At 39.2% G+C, this 20,710-nt stretch overlaps 1 protein-coding gene across 6 annotated transcripts in view; it reads left to right on the top strand.

Annotated features, from left to right (window-relative positions):
• The window catches only part of NRF1 (nuclear respiratory factor 1), a 134,697-nt gene that overhangs the window by 71,769 nt on the left and 42,218 nt on the right, over window positions 1-20,710 (top strand). For all 6 annotated transcript variants that reach the window (XR_004351402.1, XR_004351403.1, XM_032642852.1 and 3 more), the window contains exons 6-9: window positions 10,191-10,349; window positions 11,372-11,569; window positions 12,627-12,728; window positions 19,120-19,277. Coding sequence is in view for 4 of the 6 variants with exons in the window: in XM_032642852.1 (XP_032498743.1) it covers window positions 10,191-10,349; window positions 11,372-11,569; window positions 12,627-12,728; window positions 19,120-19,277 (617 nt within the window). In the remaining 2 variants the exon portion in view is untranslated. The remainder of the gene's footprint in view (window positions 1-10,190; window positions 10,350-11,371; window positions 11,570-12,626; window positions 12,729-19,119; window positions 19,278-20,710) is intronic.

Below are 20,710 nucleotides of genomic sequence, written 5' to 3'. Positions count from 1 at the left end.
AGTAAATGACCTAAGAGGCAGAGCAGAAATGAATCCAGGGAGTGGGTAACGGGGTCACAAGTCTCCTGAGTGGGTGTTCACTCTGCAGACATTGATGCTGCAGCTCAGGAGATGGCACTTCATTTTTACCTAAGTCTGAACTAACAACTTGGTTTGAAGTAATGCAGTATTTTAGAAATATAATGCTGAATTGTAATCTTTTGATTGTTGGATTCACAGATCTTTCTGTGGACACTTGAAGTATCTCTGGATAATGGTTCCGAAGGAAAGCATTATCCAAACTTTTTTCCTGTCATTTCATACCTGCTGTTATTCTATCCCTAGGACCATTCTGACTGGTTAAAGAAAACATAAAGTGAATCTTATCTGATTAATGTACAGAATCTACTCCGTATCTCAGGTATAAAGTACATCTAAAGCTAACTAAGCTGATTAAGAAGCTTACTTAATCAGAAGTAAGGAGTCATCATTAAGGAGAAGGAGTGCACTATGTTTAGGTAAACTCCTCTCCTGCGATGGGCATGTTTTGCTTCTTTGTCACATTTGGTGTGTTAGGTTGAAATAATCTGAGGTTTTTATTATATTAAATCATGGCTACTGATAATTAGGAAAATTTGGGGACGGTCACAGAAGTCAGAGCAAACAGTTTAATTATCACATTGGAGGTAAAACATTTAAAACTGTTGTTTTCCATTTTTATGAAATATGCACTCAGTAGAGCTTGGTACAATGGTACATCCAAGGGAAGGTGATACTAAGTCATGAGTTGGTCTCAGAGGTACTTTGTTGGATGCATCTTGTTGGATGCATCTTCTTTATTGTTGTACATTCCCTCCTTACCCGTCTCACCACAGATGACGAGTAAAAAATAACGCATAACAAATGAAACAAACATGGTGAGGAGGAGTGAGCAGGGTGATGAAGAACCCAGCTTCCAGCTGAACAGGAATTTCTGAGGAGTCGGATCCTGCAGTTCCTCCCCCCACAACCCTTTTTTTTTTTTTTAAATTGTGTTTTATTTTGTTTTCCTCAAATATTTGCTTTCTTCTTAATGTTAGCCAAACACCTTCTTTTTTTTTTTTAGCTTATTGATCCTAAAGCCTTTCACTATTAATGGTAGTAAAAGCAGGGTTCTATTTCAAACCAAACCTAGATAGGCAAGGTTATGGGAATTATAAAGCATCATCAATAGAATATACATTGGTACAATTTTTCCAGAGGGCAGGTTGGCAAAATTTTAAATGTGCATGTCATGCCCTCCAAGTAAGCAAAGATGTATGCTCATGGCATTGTTTACAGTAGGAAAGTCTGAGAACAGTGTGATTGAATAAATTATAATAGTGGTGTTTAGAATTTACATGGAAAGAAGAGCAGTTTAGCCCAAAAAAGAGACTGTTAGTGACTGTGCAGTGAAATATTAGACACTAAAAATGATGATTTGCTCTCTATTGCAGTAGAATAATACTGTGATATATTAAGTTAAAAACTAGTTATAAAATAGCATTTCTTATGTACTCTAATTTGAGGGGTTTAGGGTTTTATTTTTGTTTGTTTTCTTCTACTTGGGGCGGGGATGGCTAGATTTTTCCCCCTGCAGGGAATACAAGATTGAGTTAATTGATCTCATTTGTTTAAAACATGCACACGAAACTTGCCTGTATGTGTGTGAGTGTGTGTGAAACTTTAGATGGATATACACCAATATATTAACAGTGATTATATATGTGTGGTGGCATTATGGGTGATTTTCAGTGTCTTTGTCTAATAAGCATGAATTTCTTTTATAACCATAGAAACCCCAAATTGAATTTTTTAAAGTGTAAGTTTGTTGATGTTTCTGCTTTGTTTTGTCCAATGATTTTTTAATGTTCCAGTGAAGATGTCAACTCTTTTCTCTCTCTCTCTCTCTTATTTTTCTCTTCTGTAGCTACTGTGTATTGGAAGGCACAACACTAAGTTCTTTACAGGAGTATCTCATTTAAACCTTGCTCTCCAGTGTGAGAGAGAGAGAGAGAGAGAGAGAGTGTGTGTGTGTGTGTGTGTGTGTTTGTGTGTGTGTGTGTGTAATTTCTATTATAGTCAAGGAAGAAGAGCTCAGATATGGTCTGTAGCCATAAAGGACAACGTAAGTTTAAGTGGACACCAATTCTAGAGTTGAAACCATATGGATAATTCATGACTTCCTTGAAGTGATAAAATTCCTGAATTATAAAAGTGCACTGGAATAGAGATGGACTTTGGGTTAACCAGACAGCTCTGTTAATCATCTTACCTGCACTGAATGCTATGGAGATAGCTAATGTTTATATTGATGACCCTGATTTACAAGTATAATTCCATATACAGTCCTAAGATGAGTTGTGAATCATCCAAAGAGAATAAATTATATTCAACATTGTTCTAAAGTTATGTGTCCCATTATTTTAATTCTTTACAAATTAGGAAGTTAGCTGGAAGATCTAGTCTTTTTTTTTTTTTTTTTTTTTTTTTAATGCTGTACGCGGGCCTCTCACTGTTGTGGCTTCTCCCGTTGCGGAGCACAGGCTCCGGACGCACAGGCTCAGCGGCCATGGCTCACGGGCCCAGCCGCTCCGCGGCATGTGGGATCCTCCCCGACCGGGGCACGAACCCGCGTCCCCTGCATCGCCAGGCGGACTCGCAACCACTGCGCCACCAGGGAAGCCCGAAGATCTAGTCTTTAAATCCCCGTTCTACTACATAGTAGCCTTGGTTCTCAGTTTCATCTTATGAAAGTGAGAATAATACCTGCCCTCCTACCTTATGGAGTTGGAGGAAGAAAAAATGAGATGTTATATTGGAAAGTACTTTGAAAACTAAGGAATCACACAAAGGTATTATTACTAATTATTAATACTAGTTATATACGTTACCTATATTAACTTTTGAATAATCTGAACATACCATTTCTCACCCATTTTTCACTTAGAGAAAGTTAATGAACCTAGCTTTTTTTTTTTTTTTTTTTTAACTCAGCAGTGAAGTGGCCAATACAGGTCATAATGTATTAAAAAACTGAGGTACAAAGAGAGGAAGCAACCTATGAAGCAAGCTAGTGACAAACAATAGAACTTAGGGTGGAGTCCATATTGGCAGTGCTTTCTTCTGCCTCTCTCTCTCCTCCTGCCCCCATTACTCTCTCTCCCTCTTTTTTTCAATGAAACTATACTGCCATCATCGCTCAGACTGAGTATCTCTGGTAATCTACACTGGACAGTTACTGTTGTAAAAGAATTTCTTGACTTGCTCCAGCAACTGTCAAAATTGTCTTCTGCAACAGGTTGAAGTTACATATAACGTAGTATCTTAAATTCTGTGTGAGCTGAATGTGCCGATTCTTTCAGGAGGCAGCTCTGTAGTTGTGGTTTTTGTTGTGTTTTGCATGTTGGTTTTTGGTTTTGATAAAAGTATAATTCTATATGAGTAAATAAAATGTTTACCTGAAAAGCTTCTGTTTTTACTATTATAAATATATCTTGATTCTGAGAAAGTCTTTTTTGGTGTGTGTGGTAAAAAACACATAGCTCTGCAGTATTTTTAGTGAAAAAATGAAAACTTGAATTTCTAGGCACCTTTAAGAATAGTGACTAGTGGCTAGAACTTATCCCATTTCTGTCTGCCTCTTTTGTGTAAGAATTGAAGGAGGTTGAGAAAAGGCTTAGGAGAAGAAATCATTAATATGGTATAGATTCTGCAGTCGCATTTACAATGAAATAATGAAGTCATCTTTTTCAGAGATATTGAAAGCCAGGTCGGCAAAATTTTCTTGGATACTTCAGACCAGAGACCAGAGGATGGGCTAAATTGTGCTTCTCAAACTTCAATATGCATAGGAATCACCTGAGAGTCTTGTTTGTTTAAATGCAGATTGTGAATCAGTAGGACTGGAGTGGGACCTGAGATTCTGCCTTCTAACTTCTAGGTGATGCCAATGCTGCTGACTCACAGACTACACTGTTTTGTTTTGTTTTTTAACCTCTCTATTGGAGTATAATTGCTTTACAATGGTGTGTTAGTTTCTGCTTTATAACAAAGTGAATCAGCTGTACATATACATATATCCCCATATCTCCTCCCTCTTGCGTCTCCCTCCCACCCTCCCTATCCCACCCCTCTAGGTGGTTACAGAGCACCGAGCTGATCTCCCTGTGCCATGCGACTGCTTCCCACTAGCTATCTATTTTACATTTGGTAGTGTATATAAGTCCATGCCACTCTCTCACTTCGTGCCAGCTTACCCTTCCCCCTCCCCGTGTCCTCAAGTCCATTCTCTACGACAGACTACATTTTGAGTTAAAGGACTTGAATTGTTTCTTATAGAGTCTTTAAGCAATAATTATGATTTTGCTAGTGGAAAATCAGTTATGTTCTTTACCACATTTGAGTCCTGTGGGAGTCTCTTGTTCTTGGGAGGTTGTTAATCTTTTTGGACTTTGTGTTAGAAGAGATCCAGGCAAAGAATATAATTATAGAAAAAATATCTCTGGAAAGACCAGTCTGATATTACTGGTTAAAATCCACTCCTTTTCCCCCTCTCCCTTTCCTCTCCTCCCTTGAACTTATTGCCCTCCTGTTACTCTCACTGGGGCAATCTTCGTTGCTTTAATATTACCTTGGAGTGATGATGCAACAGGATAGAAATTCTTTACAAGTTTTCAGGGGAAACCTTCAGAAGCCTCAGCACAGCGACTGTTTCTTTGAAAGAAATTATTCACAGGGATTGACATGTTTTACTTAGAGAACATTCATCAGTTATCAGTTTAGGTTTTTTGAGTATTGTTTTGTTTTGAAAAAGCATAGATCTGGCCTCTTCTACCTAAAGAGTAGAAAATTATGCTAAGTGAAATATACCAAACACAAGGGACAAATATTTTGTGATTCCACTTACATGAGGTGTCTAGAATGAGCAAATTCATAAAGACAAAGTAGAATAGATGTTACCAGCGGTTGGGGGAAGTAGTAATGGGGAATTATTGTTTAATAGGTACAGAGTTTTTGTTTGATGATGAATTCATTCTGGAAATAGTGGTGATGGTTGTACAACATTGTGAATGTACTTAGTGCCACTGAATTGTACATTATAAAATGGTAAATTTCATGTTATGTATATTTTACTACAATTAAAAAAATTTTTTTTAAAGAAGAAGGGCTGGATAAAAAGTATTTAAATTAGTTCAGTGGTCCTTAAACTGGCTGCACAGTAGAACCACCAGGGGAACTTAAAATCCTAGTGCCCAGGCCACACTCCAGACCAATTAAGTCAGAATCTTTGGGGATGAGATATAGGCTTCTGCAGTGTTTAAACTCCCCGGGCAATTCCAGTGTGCAGCCAACTTTGAGAACCACTGTTGTAGATCACAGTTCCCAGCTGTTTCTCCTACTGCTGTGTCAGAATCTATGTGCAGAGTAGGCTTTTCTTACTGTCAGAAATGATCAAAAAATGTTGATGTATATGATGCCATTCCACATTTTGTAAATTTTAGGTAAGCAGGATGAGATTAAGGGAATGTAATAGAACGCAGCATATTTTGAGAGTAAAATAATTGAGGGATATATTCAGGAATACCAAGAGCAGGGAGCCCGCATATAAATTCCATATTCAGGACAGAACTAGATTAGGGAAAAGTAGCTGCATATTATATGACAGAATATCTAGAACAGATTAATATTTCTTTCAAATTAATAAGAAAATTAGAAAAATAAACAAAGCATTACGAACAGTTGTAAAAAGGAAAAATAGTCAGTAAACATAAAAAGAGTCTCAGCCTCACTAGTAATGAAAATTAAATCATTTCCCTAACATCCGATGAGCCAAAATAAGAAAGCAGGGTAATTAAAAAATGTGAAGGCGACCCCTGGGGCTGCACGTGAACCCCCAGGCGCCCTGTGGCCTCGAGGCAGCCGGCAGGCAGGGGTCAGGACCTGCCCCAGCCTAGAGCCTGTGGACAATATACAGGTGACAGAGCTATGCTCTCATTTCCTTTTGGAAGCAAAATGAAGGAAAAACATGAAAACAAATTAAAGATTTAAAGCTTTTTTTTTTTTTTTTAATGTGTGAAGGGAGGTTTTGAAATAATGGGTATTGTTCTGTACCATTGGTGGGAATAGGATTGACAAAGTCTTTTAGGAGGACAGTTAGGCAGTATCTATTAAAATGTCAAAATGCATATACACTTTAACCAGCAATTCCACTTTTCTGCTACAGAAATACTCGCAGGTGTGCTCAAAGAAGCATGTACAAGCACTGTAAACACCCTAAAAGTTTATCAGTAGGAGAGCGGTTAAATAAAATGGGAAAGCTGTGCTGTGGGTACTAAGCAACTGCTTCTTTAAAAATGAGATTATTCTAGTTGTACTACCGTGAGAAGATCTCTATGGCAAAATGTTGAGTAGAAAAAGTGAGTTATACTAAAATATGTGAATACGTGTGTTTTCTTTCATCACATAAAACTGCCTTTCCAGCATGTATTTATGTAAATGCATAGAATTTGGCCTGTACAAAAGGATGTTCATCAAATTGATGCCTCTGGACAGGTGACTAGGTTGGGGAAGGGTAGATCAAAAAGAGAGCTTTGACTTCATCTGTGTTATTTAAATTTTTATACAGAAGAGTACAACTAGGATAAGTAGCAGAAACTGACTAATCTGAGACTCCTTCAAAGAGAAGGTGGAAATTTTAAGAGCATTTTGATTAATGGGAGGGAGACAGTGTAATGGGTAGATGGGGTATGGAGCTAGAGAAGCAGAAGTGTTGGCTTGAGAGAGGAGTGTCTTCATTGGCTGTCCCTTGAATTCTCTAATTTTATCTTTCCTTCCAAACTTGTTCTTCCCATGTTTCTATGGGAATGTGTTTTATGGGAAAATGCGATTAAGAGAAACCAGTGTTTCTGCTAGCACTACTACCGAACATGGGGACATAGGATTGGTGTTTCTAGTAAGGAAAGCCACTTTCATTATCTCTATGAACAGAGGTCAGTGGTACAAATAATTACCAAAAGTGAGCAAAAAAATCATTTTGCTTTTATTTTCTAATGCCCTTTAAATATCCATTTGAGTATGATTGGGACTGTCAACCTGGAAGTTCATAATTTTAAATTACAGTTATGAAGCCACAGTCCGAAAATTCTTCACTTTTCCTTCCCTGCTACATTGCTGTTTTCCTGTAGGGTATAGAAAACATCACCTTTCAATGTGGTTTGATTTTAGCTACCTTCTCTTTAAATCTGTTACATATTCTCTGATCTCTTCAGTAGATATGGAGTTGGCAAACATTTTGCTTTGAAAGGCCGTTTCTTGGTTACTGAACCTAAATGGACATCTGGAGCCTCAAAATTCCTCATCTCGGGTACATGCAGAGCAAAGAGAGAGGAAATGGGAGGAGAAGGGTACTTGGGAATATATAAGGATAAAGCATTGTTGGACAGCAAAGTAACAAAATTTACAAGTGGAAAATTTCTAGCATAGTAAGAAATATTGTTTCATTTTGGCCAGATTAAAACTTACAGTTTTAGAAAACCTTTTTTTTAAACCATCTGTGATTTCCACATAATCTTTACTATTGATTGCCACTGGCATGAGTTTAATACCTTTTTTCTTTGCTGAGTGTGCCCTGGAAGGAGTGGTATTTTCTACTCTCTGCTGGTTTGAGGTGGGCTTACTGACCACGCCGGGCACTTGAAGCCCATCTAGAGCCCTAAATTAGAATGAGAGGCTGGGAAAGCTTGTTGCAGCCCAATTAAAGGATAGCCGGAGAGGATAGGCTTTACCTTTGCTGATCCTGTTGATTGTCTCCCCTGCGGATTAAAGACAAACCTTCCTTAACAAGCGCATTGAGTAGCTTGGGTTTCCAAAACTCTCCAGGACCAGTAATTAATCCAACTGGTAATGAGAGCACAGTGCTGAATTCTGGAAAGGAGTCATTTAACTCTTTCTATACTGGACAGCTCATTTACCCTTATTAATATCCCTTTATTAGCACTAGTTATTTGGGACAGTATGAAAATAGTCCGGTGGAAAATTGCTTCTTTCAGTGAAGTCACATTATCTTTGCACTTAAAAGCAAAGATTGTCCTTCATCTCTAAACTGTGCAGTCTTTAAAAGTTAACTTTTGTAGTAGAAAGTGCTTTTTGCCTCTTGTTTGATGTAGGGGCAAATTTTGTACAGTTGATAGTTAGTACTTTAAAAAGCTAAGATCTGACTCTGAATTAGAACTTATTAATTTCACTCTGGGCCCATTTTTTTAACTTAAAGAGGTTTTTGCCTGTGGAAGTAACCTTTCCTTTGTGCTGTTTCCGTTTCTCCTGCCTCTCATATTAGCCTCTACTGTCTTCTTCCTGGGGCTTTGAAACATTTCCCATCTAGAAATTCTAGCACATAAAACATCTTTTAAAAACTTTCATTTTTTGTTAATTTAGAGATATTTGGCCTTCTTATTTCATTATCTCCTCACTCTGCTGGGCGTGGATATAAAGAACTCTCCTTTTGGAGACTGGTAATGGGATTAAAAGAAAGAGGAAGACTTATAAAAGTCTGTGGTATGAGTTTATTTTGTTTATGCATCAGAGAAAGCTATTATTTCTTTATATGAAGAAATATAAATCTTGTGTGTGAGAACTAAGCCTTTTCCTTCTCTATATAACTGAGGCTAGAAAAAGACACTCCCAGGAAGCCAGGATAAAGGGAAAAATGACTTTGAGATGCACTTTCTTAAAATAACTGAAGAAGTGACCTCATGAGCCAGCTGATAGCCTGGGTTTGCAAATGGATACATTTCTGTTAGCCTGCTGCTTGATGCCACAGAGCCAAATATATAACGGAGTATATAATACCCTATCCTGCAGGCAGGAGACTGTCTGGGAGATGGGGGGTACTTAGAAGGAGGTGAAATGGCAGGCTTGGGGCAAGAATTAACGATGTAAGTACAGTCAGCAAGAACTATCTTTATTAGGTAAACATTACTGATTTGGTTTCATGCTTCCCTGTTATGTACCAATTTCTGTCATCTTCTGGTAAAATAGTATTTAAATGAGAACACTTGATATTTAAATAGGCTCTTTAATACAAGTTTTGCTGTACTCATTATCTCATTAATACTTAAGTATTCCCATTTCTATTTTTTTTCTTTCTCTATTTTACGGCTACAAGCCCGTGTCCTTGCGTGTGACTCATGCTAAAATTGTCCTCTCCTTTTGGTCTTAAGAGGCACTATGAGTGTGTTCTTAGATGAAGGATGCTGCTCATCTCTGGTATACTATAGACCACCAGGTTCAAGGGAAAGCAGTACGTCTGAGGAGGAAGATTATAACTTGATAAACTGCTTCTCTTGCCAAAAATCATTGTCAGCAATTGAGAATATTCACAAAGTAGGCTCCCCTTCTCCCCCAGTATACACACACAGCGTGGTTACCATGCCAGGAGATAAAGAAAGGTAGTTGTTTCTGTGGTTTAACATCTGTCTGGTCTGGATTTGATTTGTAAAATAAATCTGAATGAAATTCATTAAGATCAACACATGCTTCAATACGTATATCTGTATGTCAGACTCATAGACATTGGACTATCTTACTAGAAACTTTTTAGAAGAGTTTTAGAGTTATTTTCCCTTTTTATTAAGTAAAGCCCATTTATTTTCATATATTTTGTGTCCAATCATGTTACCAAACTCTCATTGTTTATAGTAGTTTTTTCATTTTATCCTCTGGGGATTTCCAGATACACAGTCATACCATTTACAAATAGTGGTGATTTTATCTGTTTGTCACCTCTTATTTCTCTCATCTAATTGTTCTGATTACTACCTCCAGAACAACATGTTGAAGACATATTGACCTTGACACCATAAATGCATGGACGTTCTAGAAGGGAAATAAGCTATAGCATCAATAGTACCTTAGGGGGCGGAAATCAAACATGGGGGCAGATATTCTTGATCTTATAGGAGCAAGTGTATGAAATACAGCTTAAGATGTACTTTACCAACATATGTATAATTCTCTATCACCCATGGAGCTATAGTGACCTATGAGAAACAGACGGTTCTCACAGTCACATTTTGGGGCTCTCCATAACCCTCCAGGAAGGCTCTCTTTTATAATCTTAGAATTTGTTTGGAGGCACAAACACATCCCAGACATCTTTCATGACTACTGATGACCACACTCTTGTTTTCCAGGCCCAGCTTCGGGCGTTTATTCCAGAGATGCTGAAGTACTCCACAGGTCGGGGAAAACCAGGCTGGGGTAAAGAAAGCTGCAAGCCCATCTGGTGGCCTGAAGATATCCCATGGGCAAACGTTCGGAGCGATGTCCGCACAGAAGAGCAAAAGCAGAGGGTGAGGGTTCCTCTGGCCTGAGTTTCCTATTGCTTTTCCATTCTGAATCAACCACCTCATTTTTGTTATTCTACTTCTTATGCTATAAAGTCTAAAAACATTTGTGTAATAGTCAAACCTATCCCCCAAAAGAGGTTTGATATTCTCTGATTTATAGCCTTTCCCATTCATCACTCCATCACTGTAAAACTTGGGATGGCTCTGTGAATTTACACTTCTCTCTACATAGTTGCCTTTTGGAGCAGTTTTAATTTTATAAGGTGCTTGGAAAAACTAACGAAACTTGAAGTAAAAGGTATTAATCACTTTGAAGACTTGAAATGTCCTTATTTCTGATTAGCAAGCATCACTGTTGAAAATATAAATATAGAGAGATGTGAAGTTAGTGAAGTCTGCTGATAATGAAACTTATTTTAAAAAAGAAGAAAGACTAAACCAGGTGTCCTCCCTTACTTGTTCTGCATACTCATTTTTTTCAGTTAGATCCTCAGATCTACTGAGGATCTCGAATAAAGGGACTTCCCTGGTGGTCCAGTGGTTAAGACTCCACACTCCCAATGCAGGGGGCCCGGGTTCGATCCCTGGTCAGGGAACTAGGTCCCTCATGCTGCAACTAAGAGCCCACATGCCACAACTGAAGATCCCACGTGCTGCAACGAAGATCCCGCGTGCCGCAACAGCAGACCCAGCACAACCAAATAAATAAATAAATATTTTTTAAAATCTTAAATAAAATTCTTGATGAAAGAGTAACCTTCTTCTGTGAGAAGTTTAACAGTTGGCCTCAGGAATACCCAAAAGTTAAACCCGACTTTGATCAGGAAGGAAACCAGTGTGAAATTGTTGGTACTTGGTGCTGAATTTCTTTATGTCCAAATCGGTCTGTGGGAAATAATCCTGAGAGAGTTACTCCATGGAAGTTTGGTTTGGTTTGATAAATAAGCAGCTGCTTATTCCACAGTAGAACTGAATAACCAACATTCTTTGTGACTTAATGTGCTTTTCTGGTCTTTTGATGACAGGTTTCATGGACCCAGGCACTACGGACCATAGTTAAAAACTGTTATAAACAGCATGGGCGGGAGGACCTTTTGTATGCTTTTGAAGATCAGCAAACACAAACACAGGCCACAACCACACACAGTATAGCCCATCTTGTACCATCACAGACTGTAGTCCAGACCTTTAGTAACCCTGATGGCACTGTCTCGCTTATCCAGGTGAGTAAACCTTCTGGTTACCAGATTGTGGTTTCTGAGGCAGATCAGTGGGCACCTCACCTCAGACTGGAGAAAGTTGTCTTTTTTTTTTTTTTTTTTTAATTTATTTAATTTATTTATTTTTGGCTGTGTTGGGTCTTCATTGCTGTGTGCTGGCTTTCTGTAGTTGCAGTGAGTGGGGGCTACTCTTTGTTGTGGTGCGTGGGCTTCTCATTGTGGTGGCTTCTCTTGTTACGGAGCATGGGCTCTAGGCGCACGGGCTTCAGTAGTTGTGGCATGTGGGCTCAGTAATTGTGGCTCGCATGCTCTAGAGCACAGGCTCAGTAGTTGTGGCACGTGGGCTCAGTAGTTGTGGCTTGCGGGCTCTAGAGCTCAGGCTCGGTAGTTGTGGCACACAGACTTAGTTGCTCTGCGGCATATGGGATCTTCCCAGACCAGGTCTCAAACCCGTGTCCCCTGCATTGGCAGGCGGATTCTTAACCACTGCGCCACCAGGGAAGCCCAAGAAAGTTGTCTTTATATAAATTCTTGTATTAATTTTATACAGCTCCCCAAGATCTTCCTACCTGAACTCTATTTTTTGAATAATATTTTAAATTGTTTGCATTTTGCTAAATACAAAGCTATAGATAGCATTTCTAGACATTTCCAAATCAAAGCACTGTAAAAATGGCTTCTTTTTTTTTTTACCATTTCACTCTCTCAGTGGCCAGGAAATATTCCTTCTGAATTACCACTTCTGAGGTGAAACGTAATTTGTTGGTAGATAGAGGGAGCGTCTAAAATTCAGATTGGGGAGAGAGTAGAGAGTTGGTTGACTGACACTGGGCACCAATGATGAAACATGATGGCTTCTCATAGTGACTTATATGGTTGAAGTAAAACTCTGAAACCCATGTTAGTGTCTGAGATGTGATTTTAGTAATTCATTTCATATTACAAGGCATATTAATCATTACCTCTGCTGAATTTGGGATTATCTGAACTTAACTTCTGAGTAAAGGAGAGGTTGAAGGATCCATCCACTGACACATCACTTTCCATGTTTTTTCTTTAGGTTGGTACAGGGGCAACAGTAGCCACATTGGCTGATGCTTCAGAATTGCCAACCACAGTCACTGTTGCCCAAGTGAATTACTCTGCTGTGGCTGATGGAGAGGTAAGAAAGGATTCTGTCTGTTTCCACTTAAATACTCAAATGTATAGGTGAGGGAGAGGGAGGGTCCAGAAGATGAAGAGACTGTAAGTAGCCTACGCGTCTGTAGCATTGTTTTATTTAAACCGTTTAAGACATCACACCATGTCAGTTTTGTGAAGTAGCTTACTCTGTGTATGTTAATTATAACAATCGAAATTTATGGATCCTTATGATTCAGGCATAACTTTCAGGAACTTACAATTGTATACTTGTAACATAGGATTTAGTACTTTTATGCTGTGAATCCCAAAGAATTTATCTTTGGACTTTATGAAAAAAAATAGATCATTAAAACTAAAGCTGACTAAAACATTCTTTGAAGGGGTATATATATTTGTAAATCAGTAGACATGATTTATTGCATTTTAAATGAGCCTTTGAAAAGACTTCACAAGAAAATCCTTTCCTGGGAATTCCCTGGAGGCCCAGTGGTTAGGACTCGGCCATAGCGCTTTCACTGCTGTGGCCTGAGTTCAATCCCTGGTCAGGGAACTAAGATCCCACAAGCTGCGTGGCACGGCCAGGGGAAAAAAAAAAGGAACAGGAAAATCCTTCCCTATCAAAACTGAGATAATTATGGGATGTTAACTTAAAGGAAGGTAGCTAACCTTTATTGACACTCGGTAAACTAAGCACTCCTCAACCCTAGGAAGTATAGGTTCTGTTATCATCTTTGCTTTATACATGATGAAACTGAAAGGTTAGGTGACTTGCCCAAAGGCGCAGTGTAAGTGTTGAAGCTGGGTAACGCAATTAGAAAAATGTTGTCTAAGCTCTGAGCCATTAGTGAAGTTCAGGAAAGGGTTCGTTAAGTCACTGTGGACTTTTCACCTAAAGGTTATACTTCTGAAATTTGAAAAATAGTCAACAAATGTCAAAGAGCAATATCAGAAATAAAGCTAAAAATATTATCTCACCCTTGTTCAAAACCATGGAATATTTCCACTCAGAACACCACAAAATCACTATCATTTGTGCATCTCAGGGAAGGGAGAGAACTGATACAGGGTCATGGCTAGCAAGGTGAAGAGAAATACAGCAGGCTCCTGTCAGCCAGCATGTGTTGAGCCCCCCGCTGTGCTGCAGTTGAGGTGTTAGATATGTAGCGTTGATTTACACAGGAACCCTGCTCTCAGGGAGAGAGAAGCATCTGCATAAATGAACTGTGGTTCCTGCTGTCAGAGAGGCTGCAAAGTGGTCTGTAGCTTCAAGAGAGAGTGTTTCCAGTGAGGGAGCCTGGGAAGGTTTGGGGCAGGAGCTACCCTTTGCTGTTCCAGTATAGAAAGGTAGAAGTCAACAGATTTACTTTTAAAGGTATATAAACATCATGAAAGAGAATGGATTAGCTGAGGGGAAAATTCGTCAGTCCCCAAACACTAAAACTAGAGGACAGACACTCCTTGAAGTGTGAAAGAGGTAGCAAAGACAGTGGTGGGTACATTTATGGGATTTGTTACTTTTTACTTTTTGACTCAGTCAAAGTTATTTAGGCATCTCCCTACTGAATGTTTCCTGGGTACTCTTAAAGAAAGTAACTTTGAGTTGCTTAAACACTTCTCTAGAGACTAATTCTTTGAAACCCATTTTACAGAATAACTTCACACAACCAATGTATCCAAAAGTTCATGGAAAATATGAAGGATACAAAAATCTTAGTCACATATCTATGGCTTTTCCAGCACACTGATGTCATTTTAAAGTCATCGTGTGGAAGTGTGTGAATGATATATACAAATAACCTGTTGGTTAATACCCAGATTCAGTCAGATTAAAAAAATTCTAACCCCACACTTACAATGAAACAAAAATATGAAGAAAAGAAGCATAGGTTATCTCAGAAAGTGGCAAAATGTTTTAGAGTCTATAGTTTGCTTCTGTGTGCCTTCTGATTAGATGTTGACATGGTTGTCAGCATCTTAGTTTTGAGCCATGAGGACTGTAAGTAGAATATCTCACTGACTTGGGACAGATAAGACCATATCAAGCCAACAAAGCATTGCATCAGGTGCCTCAGTAGAAACACCCTACTGCCTGTATGTAGCATTGTTTCTCCAAGGAACAGAAAGTTATTTACAAAAATAAACAATACCTATACTTCTGGAAGTTTTAAGGTTATTTCGTTATCCTAGCCTTGCCAGTGAGAGCTCTTACATTAGATCATACTGCATTTAACATCCAGTTAGTTGCAATTGGTTACATTTATAAGAAGGACCTTCTGTGGGCCTGTCTCTTCTGGTAATAAAATGGTCTCCCAACTCTGAGTACTCTGTGTGCTGAGAATATCGAATAATCTAAGTAGTTATAAAGAAACCAAAAGAATCTCTAACCTAATGCAACTTAAAACTAATTAGGGACACAGAACAAATTACATAAACATTTAGAAATGAATAAGGAAAGAATTTCAAAATAATATGAAATAAACTATATATATTGATTTCAAAATACACAATTTCCATTTTGATGGCATATTTACAGTACAAATGGATTTGAGAATTTATTCTGTGGTAAGACCACCAATTGGTATGGGTGATATTAATTGCATTATGTGTCAGAAAAATTGAAATTTGAAAGAGAAATGATATCGGATAATAGTAGGACATGTGCTTCTGTTAGAAGAAGAAACCAAAGTACAGAGACATTAGAGACATGAATTTTAAACTGAACCATCAACACATGTAACAGTTTTGAAGTAGCACGGCTTATTTTAGGTGGGTTTTTTTTGAATATCAATTTTTGAATATCAGTTTATTTGAAATATAGGTATGCTGAAGAGCAAGTAGGGAGATCTGAATAAAGGAACATGTTCTTCATCTATCCATTAAGTACATGCTTTCTGAACCATGTGCCAGACACTATGTATACTATAGGTAGAGGAGAGTAAAGACCATTCTTGGGCTTCCCTGGTGGTGCAGTGGTTGAGAGTCCGCCTGCCGATGCAGGGGACACGGGTTTGTGCCCTGGTCCGGGAAGATCCCACATGCAGCGGAGCGGCTGGGTCCGTGAGCCATGGCCGCTGAGCCTGCGCGTCCGGACGGGCTCCGCAATGGGAGAGGCCACAACAGTGAGAGGCCCGTGTACTGAAAAAAAAAAAAAAAAAAAAAAGACCATTCTTGCTCTTAAGGAGCACCCAGGTAGGTGGTAGAGAAAATGGCAATCAGATAAGGATCTAGTGGAAGCAAGCCCAGAGTACTGTGGAACCCAGAGGAGAGGTCCTGAGCCTTGGACTATAGGGAGTTGTCTTTAAGTGGAGTTGTCTTGGCTCTAATCTCACCTGAGCTCAGACTAGAGGGGTGAACAGGAAGCAAAGGATGGGAGTTGTGTTCCTCTCAAAGGGAGCATCACAATCAGTGCATCACAGTGTGAAAGTGTGGAAAAGCCAAGGTGGTTCACGGTAGCCAGAGAGACAAGGATAGCCACAGTTTGAAGGGCCTCACTGTAGTGGGTCTCTCTCAGAAAAGCACAGAAGCTAACTGTACATCCTCTGAATATCTTTCCCTTCTAGAGTTTGTGGCCTTTCTCTGGGACATGGTGACATCCAGGCATAGATAACCACACAGTGGCTCCCAAAAGATGGAAAGGGAGCACAGCAAGAGCTCAAGCAAACACAACTCTAAAGCACTGAGACTCAAGAATAGGAAATTCCAAAGAAGCCTTAACACCTAAGCTGATTTATTTATTACCTGTCATTACTCTGAATAGAAATCTCTTCATCTGCTTCTTCCCACTTCTCCACCCTTTACCACCATCCATTAATCTTTTGTGCCACAAATTTAACTTCCTTAAAGTATACTGTGTACGGCAACATTCTAATACCATTTTCACTACAAATATAGCTGTAACCAAATGTATATGTATTAAGTTGCTGCTGTAGAGTATGAGTACTTGAGAGAGCTGCACTAGGCCATACTCAGCAATGGGATGGGCAGAAATATAGAGGGGCAGATCTGGAAAGAGGGAAATGCTACAGGGCTGGCCAGCTTCAGCTGGTGTTCTGAGTGGAATCATCAACCATCTATGGATTGGCAGTGTAACTTGCCATCTAAAGTGGCGTTGTTTGCAGTGATGCTCATTGGAATAATGAGATCAAAGAGGTAATACCTTAAGAAGCAAGAGTTTCGTGAATTCCTGAGTGGGCAACTTTGCAGCTCTACAGGAAGGAAGTAGGGCATCTCTGGCTCTTAATGTTGGGCCCTGAAGGCTTGCTGGCACAGCCCACTGTCTATAAGAACTCAGGGCAAATACTAATGTAGCTCAAAGGGATGTCTCATTCTCTGGGGAGCTTTTGACAAACATTTGGAGGAGCACTGTGACAATCCAAGTATAGCAATAGAGCCAAAGCGGGAGACATTTTATTTTATTTTATTTTATTTTAAATTTTGTTTATTTTATTTTTGGCTGTGTTGTGTCTTCGTTGCTGTGCATGGGCTTTCTCTAGTTGCGGTGGGCGGAGCCATTCTTCGTTGTGGTACGTGGGCTTCTCATTGCGGTGGCTTCTCTTGCTGTGGAGCACGGGCTCTAGGCGCGTGGGCTTCAGTAGTTGTGACACGTGGGCTCAGTATTGTGGCTCGGGGGCTCAAGAGCGCAGGCTCAGTAGTTGTGGGGCTTGGGCTTATTTGCTCCACGGCATGTGGGATCTTCCTGGTTCTTAACCATTGCGCCACCAGGGAAGTCCCACGGGAGGCATTTTAAGTATCTGTGTCTCCTAGAGCTTGTGACACTTTCTTTGGGACACAGTAACATGAAGGCACAAGTTTACCACTCACTGGGCCCCAGAAAGAGCTCCAGTAAACACAGCTAACATCCTGAGACCTGAGTCTGTAGAAATAGTATACATGAGCTGCTTGATTTATCACCTACCGTATCGTAGAATAAAAACTGCTTTCACTACCCCTGTTGCTTTTTGGTTTTGGGTGGAGGGGTGGGGGCGGGGGGCGAGGGGATACTTAACCAGTATTTATTGAGCAAAATGGACTGAAGTAGCTAGATTCAGGTATCCAGGACTGAAAAAAAAATCTCTAAACGGCAAAGCATTGTACTAAAGTCAGTGGTTCTCAACCCGGGGCAACCCCTGTACCCCTCAGAGAGGACATTTGGCAATGTCTGGAGATATTTTTGATTATCATGATTGTGGAGGATGTATTAGCATCTACCGGGTAGAAACCAAGGATGCTGCTAAACATCCTACAATCCACAGGACAGACCTCACAACAAAGAATTATTTAACCCAAAATGTTAATAGTGCTATTGTTGAGAAACCCTGTTCTAGATCTAGAAAAGCTGAATTCTAATCTACTCTATATAACCAGATAGTATGTTTTTGTTTGTTTTGTTGCTTGTTTCGTTTCTTCATAATTCCTCCCCAGTAAAAGAAAAGCAGGTTTTGCTACATTAAAAAAATTGTTTACTGAATTTGGCAGTTTCCATCAAAAATAAAAATACAAAATAATTTTGATATATAATTCCACTTCTAGGAATTTACTCAGTAAGTAGACTCACATAAACTATACAAAGTAGTGTGTAAGGATATTCATCACAGTACTGTTTGTAATAGCAAAACACTGGAAACTACCTAAATGCCCATTAAAAGATGTCTGGTTAAGTAAATCATGGTGTATCCATATAATATAATGCTATGCAGCCATTATTATGAATCATGAACGAGTGAAGCAGTTTGATACATTCCAAAGTAAAATCATTTCAGAGCTGTATTGTTTATGAAAAAAAGCAAGGTACAAAAGGCATGTAGCAAGTACTGCCATTTTTCTTGAGTGTGTGTATGTGTATGTGTAAATATGCTCACATATCAAGAGAATATCCCTGCAAAGATGCATGAGAAATAGAGAAATAGGTAACAACAGTGGCCTTTGGGTAAAGGGTCTGGAGTACTGGCATTGTATTCCCTTTGGTACAGTTTGAACTTTTTTAGAATTATACTTATGATTTATTCAGAAACTTTGATTTTAGAATAGGTACTATATTGATATGACTCAGATATTTCAAATTTTATGTAAAAGGATGCAATGGAAAATCTTCTTTCTGCCTTCTATCCAACCTATTCCCACAACTCCTCCCTCTGCACACACTGAGGAAAATATTTTCAATGGTTTCTTTTGTGTCCTTCCAGGGTTTCTTTACGCAAATATAAGCAAATTCAAGTATATATTCTAATACCCCCCTTTTTAACACCAAAGATATGCTAAAAACCCTGTTCTATACATTGTAATTCATGTTAATTTAAAAGTATGTATGTATTTGGCTGAGCACATAGCAGTTTTTTAGAAAAATGACTTTTAAAAATCATAATCCTTTTGTGAGTTTGATTTTTTAACTATCATGTCCTTTTCTGCCTCAGGTGGAACAAAATTGGGCCACGTTACAAGGAGGTGAGATGACCATCCAGACGACGCAAGCATCAGAGGCTACCCAGGCAGTGGCATCATTGGCAGAGGCTGCAGTGGCAGCTTCTCAGGAGATGCAGCAGGGAGCCACAGTCACCATGGCACTCAACAGGTGGAGGCAGGGGTGGGCGATAAAAGAGGAGGTCGAATCTGTCCCTGTATACAGATGTAAAGAGAAATGTTGTACCTCAGTTTGTCACAATTGGCATTTGGAACTTAATACTCTTAACCCATAGGATACTGTAAGTTGTTTTATAATCAGCCCTCACCTACTGCATTCCCATCCTATCCCATCCCCAGCAACCAGTCCAGCCTGACTTCCAGCTCAAGCCTTCTGGTCAAGGGACATGGGTCCCTTTTGCTTTATCCTATTCTGTGCTCCTTAACAGACCAAAAGCAGCAAGATGTAAGTACTTTGTGTTTTTAAAGGGACCAAAGGATGTAATAAAAAATCAAGAAGCTTCAGGATTGATTTTCCTTTTATCCTACTAAGAAACTGCTTTTTGTTATGGCTATTAATCCATGTTTTAGCTGGTCAGGAGCTGACTTTACTGACTTTCAGGAAGTTTGTTTCCCTTGCTTATCAGTGACTTTGAAATAAAATAAGTTTTGGATTATTGGGAGAAACTGAATTTATTTTCTTCAGATATGTTTAGGAAGGATACTGCAGAATGGAATACTCTAGTAAGAGGTAATTTCCAAAACTAAATTGTTTTGTTCCGTGCTTGGTTCCTTCTATTCGTTGTTGACAGAAAAAAATCATCCCCATATTATTCTTCTTGTTGTTCATTGCTTACACAATTTTATTTTCAATGGACCCAGACCTTTTAACTAATGGTTAAGAGTGTGCTTTGAAGCCACGCTACTTGGGTTTGAATCCCAGCTCTGTCACTTACTAGCTGTTTGACCTTGGGTGATTTACTTGAGCTCAATGCCAAGGCTTTCCTCTATGTAAAATGGTGGGGCGGGGGGGTAAAAACAGTGCCTACTTTGTAGGGGTGCTGTGAGAATGGGAAAAGTCAATGCATGTGAAATCCTTAGTTCAGTGCCCAGCATATGGTAAGGTTGCTGTTAACATTACGTGCAGCAGCTGTTAGCCTCAAATAGTCTTTGAACTCTTGTGACATGCCAGCACTCTACTGGGTAAGGCTGTAAATAAAGAATGCTCTAAGATATAATGTCTGCCTTAAAAGAAATCATACTGTGAATGGGGAGATTGATTTAAGTAAAACACATATTACTCAGAGTGTAATTTACTGTCCAAATGTATGGTGTAGACTATGAACATAGGAATTCAGAGTAAGGAGATCACTTCCTCCAAAATATAAAAATCAGTTGAAGTTTAGATTGGCTGTGGTAGACACTAGAAAGCCTTGATAGGCTTATGTACAGAAGATTTCCATCAAGCTGTATAGTATAGTGGCTGAGAAGAGGGTTCTGAGGTCGTAGAGATTCAGGTTTGAATCCTACCTCTGCCATTTAGTTGCCATTTGATCTGGAGAAATTTAACCCCTGAGCATTAGTCTCATCATCATTATAATAAGG

The sequence above is a fragment of the Phocoena sinus genome, chromosome 9, assembly GCF_008692025.1.
Source record: "Phocoena sinus isolate mPhoSin1 chromosome 9, mPhoSin1.pri, whole genome shotgun sequence".
NCBI classification, from domain to species: Eukaryota; Metazoa; Chordata; class Mammalia; order Artiodactyla; family Phocoenidae; genus Phocoena; species Phocoena sinus.
This window is presented reverse-complemented; position numbering and strand designations above follow the sequence as displayed.